Source organism: Atractosteus spatula, chromosome 7 (genome assembly GCF_055471065.1).
Source record: "Atractosteus spatula isolate fAtrSpa1 chromosome 7, fAtrSpa1.hap1, whole genome shotgun sequence".
Taxonomy (NCBI): domain Eukaryota; kingdom Metazoa; phylum Chordata; class Actinopteri; order Semionotiformes; family Lepisosteidae; genus Atractosteus; species Atractosteus spatula.
This window is the reverse complement of record NC_142712.1, coordinates 48577138-48591551: the sequence shown is the minus strand read 5'-3', so window position 1 is coordinate 48591551 and position 14414 is coordinate 48577138. Positions and strand designations below refer to the sequence as shown.

Here is a 14414-nt window from a genome sequence, read left to right as displayed (position 1 = left end):
CATTTGTGAATCAATGTGAAAACACAAAAATAAAAAGTATTCATCAATAAATCAGTGGATTTTATTATCAAGGGCTTACTGATGTGTTAGCACACCTACACCCCTGGCTCACAGAATAAAGGTTGGCTATTTCAAGTTCACAAAATCTGTTGAATTGGCTTGGAGGCCTATATTTCTGCAGTTCTTAATGTGTACAGGACTGGAAACAGCCCTGCGGAATTGTGGAAATTTAATCAAAAGGAAAGAAGGCTGGAAAAAAAACGGAAAGAGTTTGATCTCTATGCGCGTGTGTCCACATTAAAAAGCAGGTCTGGAGAGAGCCGCCCCGTGACTATTAGGCACAAGTCACTGCCCTCCGACAACAAGGGCCCCATTGAGAGGCTGTGCCCCTGCACAACTGCACTGCTGCCAGCAGGCTCACATTGCACCTTGCTAAAGCACGGCTCTCCAATTTCTTGTAAGCACAGAGGTCCACAATGCTCCTTCCAAAAAATCTGGCGAACGGCACTTTAAATAAACGATTGAACACCGTATTCTTTTCGACCACGAACTCCCTCCTACTGCCCCATTGTGTACAGTTGGGACAGAAATACAGTACAGGCCTGTCAAGCCAGGTCTGGAGGAGGATTGTTTTTAAAGAAATTTCTCCTTTACTACAATGATGCTTATTAGTTTCTCCCCAACATTTGCTGCAGCAAACGAAAAGAACCTACTATAGCCATCCGGGCATGGAATGCTAGCCTAGTAACACGTTTATCAGGCACGTCAGTGAGGAATCAAATAAAAGGAAAACCATCCTTCAGGTATGGTCACAATGTTACCCACTGGCAATAAAACCTGATTTTTAACAGCTGGGAGGGGGCATGTCAAAACAAACGCACCAGTAGCAGATGTAAAACCAAAACTCACAGGAATCCTGGCTGCGTTTTGCAGGAGGTTCCACTGTAGAGCAGAGCGGTGCAGTGTGCAACTCGAACATCAGGAATGCACACACAGCGCATCACACCCACCTTCAAACAGCATAAAACCATGGTGCAGGAGTTGGAGAAGAGAGTGATCAGCGCCGAAAGGGCTGAAGTTACATCAGCACTGTGCAATTCCAGCTCCCCCTGAACCAGTTTCAATCAATGAGCCCAGGGCCGGCCTGTCTGCAGGAGGAACAGCTGTGTCCTGGCGCGAAGGCAGCTGAGGACAGGGGTGGGAGACAGAGAGCGGGAGGAAGAGACAGCTGGCTGTGTCGCCGCCGCCTCTCCGGAGCCCTCTCCCATCACTACACAAAAACCTCCACATGCTTCCAGGTTCTCACCTTGAATGTCACACGTGGCTCTTCCCCATAGCCAAACATGCCAATAAAAAAATCATGATTACAAATCTAAACCCCTTAGCATATCTGGGAAAATCTCTGCTCTCCCAACTGGTGGGTGGTGCACAAGAGCGCAGCTGGTACTTTATCCCAGTGGCTCCAGTCCACCCAGCTGTGTAAGTGGGGGATCAACATTGCTGGAGGGGGTGATCCCTGTGGTGGACCGGTGCCCTGTCCACTCATTGGCTCTCTAGTTCCCTTAACCCCACCAAAACCAGAGTATGTTCCAACGAGCTGCTGTGGCATGGAGATAGAAAGAACTTACCTGCTAACCAAGCCACGTTTAGAAACCAAAGGCATAACCGTTTTTATTAAACGATTAACAAGCTATCCAAGTGGATCAAACCTTAAAAAATCCTTAAAAAAACAAAATGTCAAGCCATGACAGATGCAGACAATCTCTATCCAGCATGAGAGCAATGATCTGTACAAGAGGCTTGCAGCACAACGGCATCTCTCCAAACACATATTGCCCTTCGTAAGACAGTGTCAATAAAACCAATACATGCAAACCTTGAGGTAGTTGTTTTAAAACCATATATATTGACTGAACTTATTAAAGCAGCGTGATGTACCAGGAAAGGCTTGAAACACTCTTAACATTCAAAGCCCTGCAGCTGTGCGATCTGTTCGTGCTGGTGATGTGACCCCAGCCTGCTTGCCGACACCAGAGCACCACACTGCGCTGTCCCGCTGCCTGGAAGAGTGTGTACTGTACCTGCGAGAGGAGATGGAGACCCAACCGGCGTTGATGGATTAGATGGAAAACTACTGCTGGTGTGGTCAGGAGAATAAATCTGACAAAGGAGAAAGACAGGAATTTGTCAATAAATAACACACACAACTGTAAAAGCAAAATTTGTCATTCCTGATACTTTTTATAGCCTTTATTGTCACCCTTCAGCCTGCTTGTAGCCAAAATTGGCTCATCAATCCTGTGGCTGTTTTACTACCTGAGAGGCTATAAAGATGCTCACTGCATACATATAGGTCCTTAACAACACTGGGAAGCCTGTTCTCCAATACCGTCTACCAAATCCACAGCGCTCATAATTTACAGCGACATGAATATAGAAAATCTATTTCCCCTCATTTTTTTTCTTCTTAAATTAAGAACGATGCGCAAATCATGCAGCTTTTCTCTGGTGTGTATTATGTCCTTTAAGATTTGTAAACACACAAAAAAATCATTATTCTCAAACAAGGCTAAGGAAACGCATTTCCACCCTTGCTGAAAAAGTAAAAATAGTATCCCTAATACTTGGAAGCTACAGCTTGACTCAAATCTCCATTAAATCCTATTAATATCATCTTAACATGCGCTGCAATATTACACACGCACACACTCTGCTTGCCTCTGTGGAACACAATCAGAGATGAGGGAGGAGAAAAGTGGAGAATGCCAGGCACAAAAAGAACATTCAGCATCATTAATCTCTCTTCTTTACTCATCAGTCTGAATGAGTTCTGTTGCTAGAGCAGCCACCCCTGTGCTTATCCCATTGTAATACTTTCCTTGGCAGAAGAGTGCAGCACAGGGAGATGATGTGAGATCTAGTTATTGATGTGATCTAATAAAATGACACAGTCATTTGATCCTTGCTATTAGCAACGGAGACGTTTTGCCAGATAATGGCAGGCTCTGCTTTTTTTTTTCTAGATAAATGACCTGTCGGGTGTTCATCTGGAAAACAAAGCACGCCTCCGACAAAGACACCGTCAACGCACAGAAAGGCTCGGCTTTTTTTTCTTTTCAGATTTGCAAGGAACAGAGAAGGGGATTGCAAACCATTTCATGTATGCAAGAGTTGAAAGACCCAGATTAAATCTAAAAAATCTATGAAATGCCAGAGAGCTCTATGCTGTGTTTGTTTAAACAAAAGATGGATTATAATGAGCAAAGCTTCACTGTTTCTTCATTTGATAAGAAGGTGTTCCACCACATAATGGACAATATCTTCTGAAGACTAGGGTATTAGGTTTCTATCCATTTAATTAGTTCTACAACACATAGCACATCCAGCAGGATCTGTAGTAGAGAACAGCTCAATCAGAGGGTCCAAATCATCAATTTGCAGCTTACCAGAAAAGCCTATTTAGCTTTCAAAAATATGGTCAACTTCAGTTCTTTCACAACACTTCTCAATTAGTTCTCAACAGTGTCCCCCAGGGCACTAGAAACGCCTTACGTTCCGAGAGAAACTGGATGTTCATTTCCTGTAATGGCTTTTAAAAGATTTGGAGAAAAACAACTGGGATGGAAAAACAAAACAAAACTGAGGTCTTAAGTTTTATTTGTCCCAGGGGTTTTAAAAACATAATTTTTAGGAACAGAAACTAATAGCACCACTGGTAGAAACTGTATGATCAAGGAAAGCTGAAGCTTGTATTTTAATATTTTAGACTTAAAAGATGTGTGATGTACCATGCTGTTAAGACCTTAATTAAAATTTAACAACTAGTTATTATGGTGATAAATCAATGCTGCATTTCAAACCACATTTCAAACACATTCGATCTTAAAAAAATCTTGATCACTGGATTCAGGGAACTTCTTTGGTCAGGTTTTGCATTTTGCTCAGAAGGTGAAACCTACAAATGAAAGCACTAAGCCCGCATTCACAGATATTACATTTGTTGTGTTTCAAATGTCTTACATGAAGTGATGAAATAAGGCAATTTAGATTTGTCATGATTTCTGTATTTACCTCTCACAAATAACACTGTGATCATATTAAAATTTCTGGCATATGGTGCTTACAAAAACAACCCTGCCAATCCAGCTCTGTCTCATACTGCAACTCATCATTATGGTTCTGTTCTTCATTTAAAATAGTACAGAATGTAAGGCTAATAACTCATTTCTAGCATACCTCACACAAAAGGTTTCTTACTACAAACTGACCTGTAAACAAAAGCCACATTGTATGTAGTAATTATACTGTAAAGAGTCTTTTTTCTCTTATTAACTGCATGGCAGAAACAGTATTATCACCAATTAAAGCGCAAAGGATAAAGGAAATGGATACCTTTGACCTGTTTTTTTGCAGTTGAAGGGGAGAGAAAATTGCAAGCCCTTCAAAACAAAACATTTTTCAGGCTTAACACCTAAAATGTAATTAAGGAAGCTGAATGCCACACTATCATTCAACAACGCAGCACTGATGGTAAAAATGGTAACTTTTTAAAAATGTTTCCGATACAAAATACATATATTTAAACCTTTTAGTAAACTCAGAGAAAAAAACATAGAGGTCGAGGATTCTTTAAGGTCTGTACGAATAATATTACAGGACGTGTTATATACTTTATAGATTATAGGCAATTGCCCTCATTCTACAAATTCCAACTTCCTAACCACTTGGGCTGAAATGCTGCTCAGAGCTGTGACACGCCTGCAGCTCTATTACAAAGAACAGGCAATGATGCATCTCCCGCGTCCTTTTTTCTCCCAAAGCAGAATTAACGTGACAAATGCATTCTGCGGCCTGCTTCGCATTCAGCTTATGTAACTGACTCTCGACCCGCTGCGCGCCCGGGCTGCCTCTCGCCGTCTCCTGCGCCTTCTGCTAGATTTAAACTGTAACACGACTCATTTTACAACAACAAATGAGACCCCGCCTCCCCATCGGTCACGCTCCGCTCCAGCCAGCGGGGTGCCAATAACGAGAGCCCCCTGAAAGAGGGTCCGGACAAAGGACATTCAATGGGCAGCCTGCAGAGCTGAACCCCTGAGCCCAGAGCCCCCCCGTCTCCCCCAGCCCCTCAGTGTACATTTCACATCAGCTTTGTCATGCAAATAGAATGGAGTCTGCGAATACAAAAAGACTTAATTTGTGATTATTATTTTTTTTTGTAGTCAACTTCCCTATGTTTTCCTTTTTCCTTTGTGCCAAAAAGCTATTAGCCAGCGTTCCTCTCCCCCCCCCCCCCAAACACACACCCACACCTTAAAGGCGAACTGCCGCTCAGTGAGTTCCGAGGTATGGCAAAAAAAATCAAAGCAAACTTTCTCAGGGACAGCGCTGGTATAACAAACAAAGTGTTAGTTAAATGCTCTCACCGTTTGATCTTCTGGGAATTTAAAGAGTGAAGTGTGCTTTGATTTGACATTAGGCACTGAGAAATACCAGATGTTTTTAGCCTTCACAAGCCCTCCACGGGCACAATCTTAAAGGGTTATTGTTTGGCAAGTGTTCAGTGAAACACATTAGAAACGGCACGAATACCCAGATTTTCCTTTTGCTTCTATCAAGGCTGGTTGATTATCCAAACTAATGCATAATCCATGGGCTTTGGGAACTCTGAGTAAATACTTTTATGTACAATTCCCTTTCTTGCATACTCTGAGATTAAGACCACAATTATCCAGGCTTAGGCCCAAAAAAACATTTGCAAATGTATTATCTGGCCTTACATGTTTAATCACATACTGTAGTATTCTGGATAGCGGTTAATACCCAGTCATAACAACAAAGGTCGTTTTCTTTGAAGTTTGAAGTAGGGCATTATTTTTGCGTGCAGTATCAATTTCTAAAAAAAAAGAGCTATCACATGCAAGAATGACTCAGTACAGCCACCCTGCTTTGTTTCAAAGTGGGATGGCGAATGGTTAATTTATCAGCCATCCTTTGGTCTGAGTGCGTTTGATGGCAGAGGTTAATTCTGTCGGAAAATCCCTAAATGATTTTAAGTGTGTCCCGTGTAATCTAACAATTTAAAGCACCGCGATCAGCAAACAGGGCTGCAAACAATTTATGGTCTAAACAGTTTCTGGAGGCGGGAGAGGTGGGGACAACAAAAATTCCTACAATTTTTACAGACAGAATGAATCGCCGCGTACACGAGCGTTGTGTGCGCGCCCCATCTTTCCTCTTCCAAACCTTTCCTGCGTTTGTCATGCGATTTGTAACACTTGAGGTGATAACCCTGCAGTTGCAACGGCCTCTTGTTGTTTCACCTGTTGTTTTGGGGTTTCTTCTCCGTTCCAGTATTTGAGTGAAATCAGTGAAGATGTGTGAGTGCGGGGTTTGAAATGCAGTGACTGTGGAATGCACTGATAGGCCAGATGGAATGCATCACCATCAGCTATGACAGAAATGATTTATGGAATGACCTGGCTGCTCCTGCCAAGCAACAACACAGGATGACAAAAATCAAGTTACCGTGGTAACCAGTGCCCACCCACCAGTCAGATTACATATTGCCGGCCTTGATTTCCTCTGCCCGTGAATTTGTAAACCTCTGCAATGGCCAGATTTTTCCACAAATGACCACTAACTTTGAATTTTCTGCACTGCTTAGGTACTTATTTTATTGTAATACTGAAAGGGACTAGTCGGCCTCAAGTTGAAATCAGAACTTTAAAGGTTTTCACCTGGAAAACAAAAATGTCTCAGTTTAACACAGGGCTGCCAATTACCAGCTAAATCCCGAAAACACAATAAAAACCTTTTTAACCCTAATTAAAGGTAGGTGGTTAACTGGATAAGAGCTCACTTTATAAAACAAATTCACTACAAACCAATCACTTAATTTTTTTTTTGCTTTTGTGAAAAGGAAAGTTTGGTAACCTACTTTTTCTAATTAGCTACTACAGTAACTAACTACCTAACAGGATAGATGGGCAGAATTGCCTATTCTCATTTGTTATCACTCTTATGATCTTCCAGCTTGAAGGACAGTGTCATATTTCAAGGCAATTCAAAGGAAACTTCAATAGGAAATGGTGTACCTTTATTGTGCCTTATATGAAACACCCCCAAAGACTGGGTCTGTTTGGAAAGTGCCCTCATGTGTTACAAACTTCCAAAATATTACCAAATCATATTTTTTATACCTGCTTATCAACAAAGTAATCAGAATAAAATAATATCAAAGTTGTTCACTAGTATTGTGGACATGAAAAAGACTCTAAATATATGTAAATAAAATCACTGGAAGAGTATATGCAAATTTCAACAAATAAGCACAAAAAAGTCCACATACATGGAGAAATGTCTTTTGGGAAAAAATGGTTTCTTCATTAGCCCCAAAATACAAGTAAAACAAAGAAACTTGCATTTTGGAATTTTTCCATTTGATCACACTGAACAAAAAGACAGATATAAATTCTAGGATTTCTTCTAGCTTCGAGTATAAAAGCAATCACAAACTGGCTTATTAAAGAACCTCCATCATCTGAACATTGTGAGTGAGATTTATAAAAAGGAAAGGTTAAGATTGTCTCTCAATTTACAGTGAGAAAAGTTTGGCAAAACAATGTCTTAACCGGTTTTAAAATTTAGATTTGATTTGATTTCATTTTTTGAAGTAAAAGGAAGTAATATTTCTGTGTAGACTGCTTTTGTTTTTCTGTAATGACCAAACTAATTTTGACTTGAATAAATATATTTCTGAATTTAACTCCTTATCTCTGCTGTCCTAATGTAAAGAGTTCTAGTGCATTTGTTAGCTAAAAGAAAATGGAAAAAAAACTGTATATTTTGCTTGTAAACCATTTCATCAACAAATAAAAAAACTGAACACTAAGAAAATTGAGAAAATGTTATCTTCTCTACTATTCTTCTAAACGAAGCAGTGCAAAAACTGAGACAATCTAGACGTTAGAAACAGAGGAACACAAACGTTTTCTTGCCTGTCCTTATGGAAGTTGTTACAGCATTGAACAGCATCAGGCATTACCAGGAAATTAGGTTTAGCAGTGGAGACATCAAACAACAACAAAAGGCTAAGACTACAATGCAGATAATTCAATTCACAATTATTGTGTAACCAGCTTAACATGGGCTTCGTCTCCCATGAATCAGCTTCTGAACTCAAGATAACAAATCGGCAATATGCATTTTAGCAAAGACGCATAAACACTGCACAGACAGCATCTATTTCATGCCTTTCAGGCATAGGGACTGTCACAAACAAGAGAAGTGCAAGGAATTATTAATAAGGATATTATCATGCAGACGTCTGAAAAAAAAACACTGATAAATGATAAATAAAATCATATGAAAGATTATGAACATGAGAAGGTCATTCAGCCATTCAAGCCAGCCTGTTTAGCTGTTGATAGCTAATTCCCCCGAGGATGTCATCCAGCAGTTTCTTGAAAGAAACCAAGTTATCAATCAGCATAATGATTGGGTAGCTTGTTTCATACCCCCACCAACCTTTGGGTAAAGACAGCAGGAATGATTAATGGTTCGTGCCCTGGCTGTTTGTTTAACAATTTGGGTGGGGCACTGCAGTCGTAATGTTTGATAAAATACCAGGATGTTTAAAACAGAACAATTTTAAATTGCTCCAGAAAGAGAGTCTGGTCAATAAGAGCAGAAGTGAGAGACAGATGAAAGACTGCTTTGTACTTACTGAAGCCAGAGCTTTTCCCAGTGCATCTCCAGTTTGCGAGCTTCCAGTGGCATTTCCCCGGTTTCCTGCTGCAAGGTTAAAAAAAAAACATTTTTCAATTAAAATATAAGCATTTAAATATTAAAGCGGATAAAGCAGGCAAATAAATTTTAATTTGGGCAGACCCTAACAGCACACGCACACGCAAAGACCCTATCCTGCACATCTGGTTCCCTAAGCTCTCCTGCTAAAGCAGGGCGCTCTGCTCCGACGGCGGCCCGCGGCCTACCCAGAACGCTCTCGGTGCCGTTGACCGGGGGAGTGTGAGAAGTGGTGACGTAGGGCGAAGTGCTGGAGTTGCGATGGAAGCTGGACATGGGCGGAAGACTGGCGTTGATCTCTGTCGGGGACACCGAGTGTGGCGGGTAGTTCTGGGGAAAAGGAAACATACACCACAAGTTGAAAGCGCAACTAAAAGCAGTTTGATTCTACATCAAATTATAACCGCAAGTATTTTCCAGATCTTTAACTATATTCTCTTTAGAGGAGTAAAACGCAGTACAGTCAGTTTCTACCGTCTGTCTTTTAGCCAGGTTAATAAGCAGTGTGAAGCATTAAAAATGACGGCTAGTCCTATTTGTGTCAACAGATGACACAATTGTCGTTGTGATGCTAACAGGCCTCACAGGTCACCAAGTCTGTACCCAGAACTCAGGACAACTGACAGACAAGTATTACGGGCAGGAGACAGCTGACTCCGTGTCCAACACTAGTCACTTTCACTGAGCGGTGAGACCAAGAGCTGGGAAGCAGCAGCTGCAAATTCATTCTGACCCCAGGTCAGCCTCAAGCACTGCGCAGTGGCCACCTCAAGCAGGCCGACAAGCAGCGCTCGGCAGAGAGATGGAACTCAGATACGGGCGGAGCAACAGGCAGAGGTGATAACCAGACACGGACGCGATAAGCAGAAATTCAGAGGAGCGAATGTACAAACTACGCCGGTCTGCCACACTCTCGCAGGAGAGGTATCTACTGGTGGGGGGAGGAGGGGAGGTGAAGGGCTGCAGACTGAGGATTTTATCATTTATTTACTAAGGAAGAATCAGAGGGGTGGAAAACAAACAGTGTGCAATGCAGCCATTCCTTTAGGGCTAATTATAAAAAAAGACCCCCTCACCCTCACCACTCATGCTACACTCTGGTAAATGAATATAATCGAGTGTTTATAGCAAAATGAGGGTAAGATGCTCAGATGAAGGAGAAGGCTCAGAAGCATAGGCTGAGAGGACAGATCATCAGAGAAGGCCCTTTGATATCTATGTCACGCAGAAAAAATACTTTGAATAGAACTTGGCAACGTATCGACAAAGCCTTGATCTTGAACAGAAGACCACGAACTGAGAGTCTTGTACAGCGGAGCAGATTTCCAGAACAGCCCCACAATCCCAGACCTCTTTCCCCGTGTTCACAAAGGTCAACCGCAGCTACACTGATGGATCCTGAAGCTAAAAATGATTTACTTGACATGTTCCCTTTAAACCTGTCAATACTGTTATTCCCGAATTACCACTTCACAGGTCTAACAGAAAGGGATCACTTAAACCTATGGGTACAAATCCATTAATGCGTGTTAATTGCCAGATTAGATCTAATGCCCTTTCAGACCGGCTTTTTTCCACGGCTGAGAACCGATACAAAGATGTCAATATTAGTTAAATCATATCTCAGCCCCTTTTATACTATCGCCGCGCACTGCTTAATCAATCACACAGATATTTTAGTATAGTTACCTTATAAGATAGCTGTAATCATACACACGAGAATTTCACAAATCAAAACATTTCCAGAACTGTAAAAATAAGTTCAAGCCCTGTTCTTACTATACCAGTATCTCTCTTTTATAGAGAGAAAACAAGCAGAAGTTAGGTCATTATTATAAGAAATGTGTCAGATTAAAAAAAAAATTCCAAGTCAGAAGGCTTAAATCTCTAGTAATATTTAACGTTCCAAAACAACCTGAAGAAATGAGCTACAACAATTAAAACTTGAGACAGCCGAAGATCTGTTAGATAGCTGGAGACGTTTGCGCAGAGCCAAGTGAAGATGACGGGCCTGGGAGGGCACACACAGAGCTGTCTTACCAAGCGGTCATGTGTATGTAGGCTGCCATAGCTGCCAGACTGCGACACGTGAGAGGACGAGCTTCCCAGCATTCCCCCATAGCCTGACTGGCTAATCCCATTGGACGAGTTCCAGAGGTCAGAGGAATTGTGGGTCCCATCTATTAAAAAAAATAAATAAGAATGAAGAAGAGTTCCGGTCCCAACGAGATTTTACAATGAAATGAAAAAAAAAGACATTTATCACAAAGAGATGCTTTTACAAGCCTGCGGCCTGTTCTGCGTCTTTAAAATTATTATACTTACATAAATTTCCAGTTATGTTTACACAGAGGGCAAGCTAAACTATTTTATCTCAATCAATAGCTCTGTAAACCATTACTTTTTAGGCTGCTTTTAGATGTGATTAAAAGTGCGCTTTAACATTAAACATAGTGTTTATCACTCTTATATACAGCATGTCTTGGTCTGAAAATACAGGAAAAACTCTGCTTTTAGGCCAGGATAACACTGGTATCCTGAAAACCTCTGTTTTATTGCTGAAATTGAAACCTAGTCCTGACCACAGCTGAGAAAACACAAAGCTTCCCCCTACTAATTGTAAAGACCTTGAGTGCAATCTGATTTACGCTGAGCAGAAGGGCAAAAAATTCATGAGGCCTGAAAACAGGAGTTTGTCCTTGGAAACAAAAAATGCTTCATAACATACAACTTTCTTTCAAAATGTAATTAGAAATAGGCTCCTTCCCTACATGTACAGAGACATTTTGTCTGCTGCTGAATAGAATAGCTTAGATTTAACAGGTCTCGTCCATTGTTTCAATGCAAACACAAACCTACAGAGGAGCCAAACTATATATTTTGAATAGAGACCTCTGCCCAAATAATCTCACAGGGAAAGCATTTTCAACAGAACAAAACAAAAAAAAATGTTATTTATTTAACTGTGTGGCGGAACTAACAAGATTAAGAAAAAGAGTAAAAAAAATGACTTTTTAAGCTGCAGGAAATCTTGGGGGGGGGGGGGGGGGGGGGGGAAGACACCGGCAGATTAACATTAACAGAAAACAATTCTCATCTTTTTTTAAGATGCTTTCACCAGCGTCCCTACAGGAAACATTCAAAAGCAATCCTGGGGAGTGCTGTAATTTCACTTACCGAAGAAAGTGCTTGCGAACATGCCACTGGGAGGTTTGGGAGACGGGTAACTGGGAGAATCTCTGTTGAAGTCATCTGAGCTTGGCGAAGGTGCGTACACCTACCCAAAGAAAACCGGAGAAGTTACTACACAACATCTTGATCTACATAGTCAAAAGACTCTGTGGGCTGCAAAGCCACACTACTTGCTTTCAGAACTTCCAGTGTATTTCTTAACACATTCAACATTCGCTGGGAATTGCTCCAAACCATCAGTAGGAGAAACATACATCTGGGGTTTTTGAACTAAGAAACACAAAGGCGGGAGGGCTCAAAATGTTTTCTATTGATGAACTTTAAAAATCCCATAATCTGAAGCACGATTATAGCAGCTGTCACATTCTGCAGGCCAAAGATCAATGCCGTTCTAAATCCAGATTGAGGATATTTCTTTCTGAAGAGAAATCCCTGTCTTCATCCTCCTCTCATGATTCATCTGCATTGGGCAGATTTTAGAAAAGAAAAATACAGCTAGCTTCTCCATTTGTTACAGGACCACCCATTTCAATAGAGTGAAATGTTTCTTCTTTTGTATGGCATTGCGTGAGCATCTCATTTTGGCAAAAGACCAACTCCAATTATTTAGGGGAAAAAGTCAAAATGGAGGAGGGACCTCTTAAATTGTGGCCAAAATATTCAACTTTAGCTGTCTGAGAGAAGTCAAGAGACACGGAGCAAAATCCCAGGATACTGACTACATCCTGCACTGACGCCCGCCCATGAAAACTGGCAGGACCGAGACTCTTGTCACAAAGCCTTTCTAACATATTAAGCAAAATCAGACTTAATAACCTCAGTCTTTTTGCTGCTCCAACTCGTGTAACATATGCCGAAGCTGATGGATAATCCATCAATGTCGCAATGCAAAAAGACAGGCTGGGCTGTAGCAAAGTCACAGAGAAGCAATGAGGGCAGAAGCAGAGTGTTGATTAATGTGAGAAAGTACCACAGATCTCTCTTAGTTAGTTTCCCATTTCATGATGGACATTCAATGACACCTGGGATTAAATGATGGAACCCCTAAAGACCCTTTTATTAAAGCTGGCTAATAATTATAAAGTAAAACCAAACGAGTAATACAACCAAAGAAATACTAAGCAGCTGTTTTTTGGACTGTCTGTTTTTTCATTCCCAGACGATAATGAAATAAAAAATATCCTAACATTAAACACTTTGCAAAAAGCACTAAGGAAACCAAAACTCCAGAGAGAGAAAGACAGTCTGTTCTTTTACTTTGTTTTTGTACCTTTTAACTTCGGGTGAACATAAATGAAACTGCAAGTTATGTAGCTGCGCCCATGCCAGTCTAACCCTCAAGGATCAAAGGGGTTCTGTGGCAAAACACTACTGATGTGGTCTCGGACTTCATGAAATCCAGATGGAAGCAGAATTGCAACTCCATGCCACAAAAAGGAGCATGTCTCTTTCAGTTACAATCAGAACACTGTGCAAATTAAAAACAGACCCCACATGTCACCCGATCACCTGCAGATCAATGGCAATCCCTGCATTTAACGATCCACTCGTACCTTTAAATTTGTAATAATACATCATGATTAAAGATAGGAAAATAGCACTTCTCCTTACAGGCATGAAGCTGAAAGTGAGTACATTTCCTTTTGAAAAATATTAAAAATGCTCCAATCATATAATATGTTGAACCAGACATGACAGAGAACATAACTAATTCTATGTTTCAATTATTTTGGGATGAGCAGATTTTAAAAAAGGTATCTTAGAGAATAGCTGCATGAAGTTCACAGCCATCATAAGCTTCCGAGTTTTTATTTTTGATCCTTTATTATTTTTAAGCAGTGTATTTCTTTAACATGGTGAAACAGTGAACATGAAATAACTAATAAAGAGGCTCTTCTGAGAACCTGTCACAGAGTCCTGCAGAGTTCCACAGCGATTCCAGACTCTAAGGCTCTGTCTGAAAACAAGTGACTGTCAGGTACAAACAGCCGTGATTTAACACAGATGATTAATTGGGTTTTGGAAGCAGCCAAGAGGAGCAAGACTGAGAAGTTAGGATATAGAAGGAAATCTGCCTCTTAAAAAAAGAGGCACAGAGGCGGCCAAGGTGAAGCCTATGAACTCAACCAGGAGAAACTCTCCTGGGCTCCTCTCTCACTGGGGCAAATGCCCCCCCCCCCTCACCCCCACCGACTCGGAGGCAATCCCAGGTTAGACCCCAGCGCTGGCCCCAGCTTTGTCCCCTGTCTGAGCCGTGATGGACAGCATATGGCACTGGATAAACTTAATTGTCCTCCTTACCCTTGGCCAAGCGGCCAGCCCATTAATAAGCCCCCACGGCACACCGGGCACCCGAGATACTCTGGTCTCTGGAGGAGGCTGGGAGCGTTTAGTTTATTTCTTCATGGGCGCAT

At 41.3% G+C, this 14414-nt stretch overlaps 1 protein-coding gene across 3 annotated transcripts in view; it reads right to left on the bottom strand.

Annotated features, from left to right (window-relative positions):
- The window catches only part of tcf12 (transcription factor 12), a 119122-nt gene that overhangs the window by 17782 nt on the left and 86926 nt on the right, over positions 1-14414 (bottom strand). For all 3 annotated transcript variants that reach the window (XM_088920988.1, XM_088920989.1, XM_088920990.1), the window contains 5 exons: positions 11986-12085; positions 10849-10988; positions 8997-9138; positions 8729-8796; positions 2082-2160 (listed from right to left, as the gene is read on the bottom strand). In XM_088920988.1, the coding sequence (XP_088777114.1) occupies positions 2082-2160; positions 8729-8796; positions 8997-9138; positions 10849-10988; positions 11986-12085 (529 nt within the window). The remainder of the gene's footprint in view (positions 1-2081; positions 2161-8728; positions 8797-8996; positions 9139-10848; positions 10989-11985; positions 12086-14414) is intronic.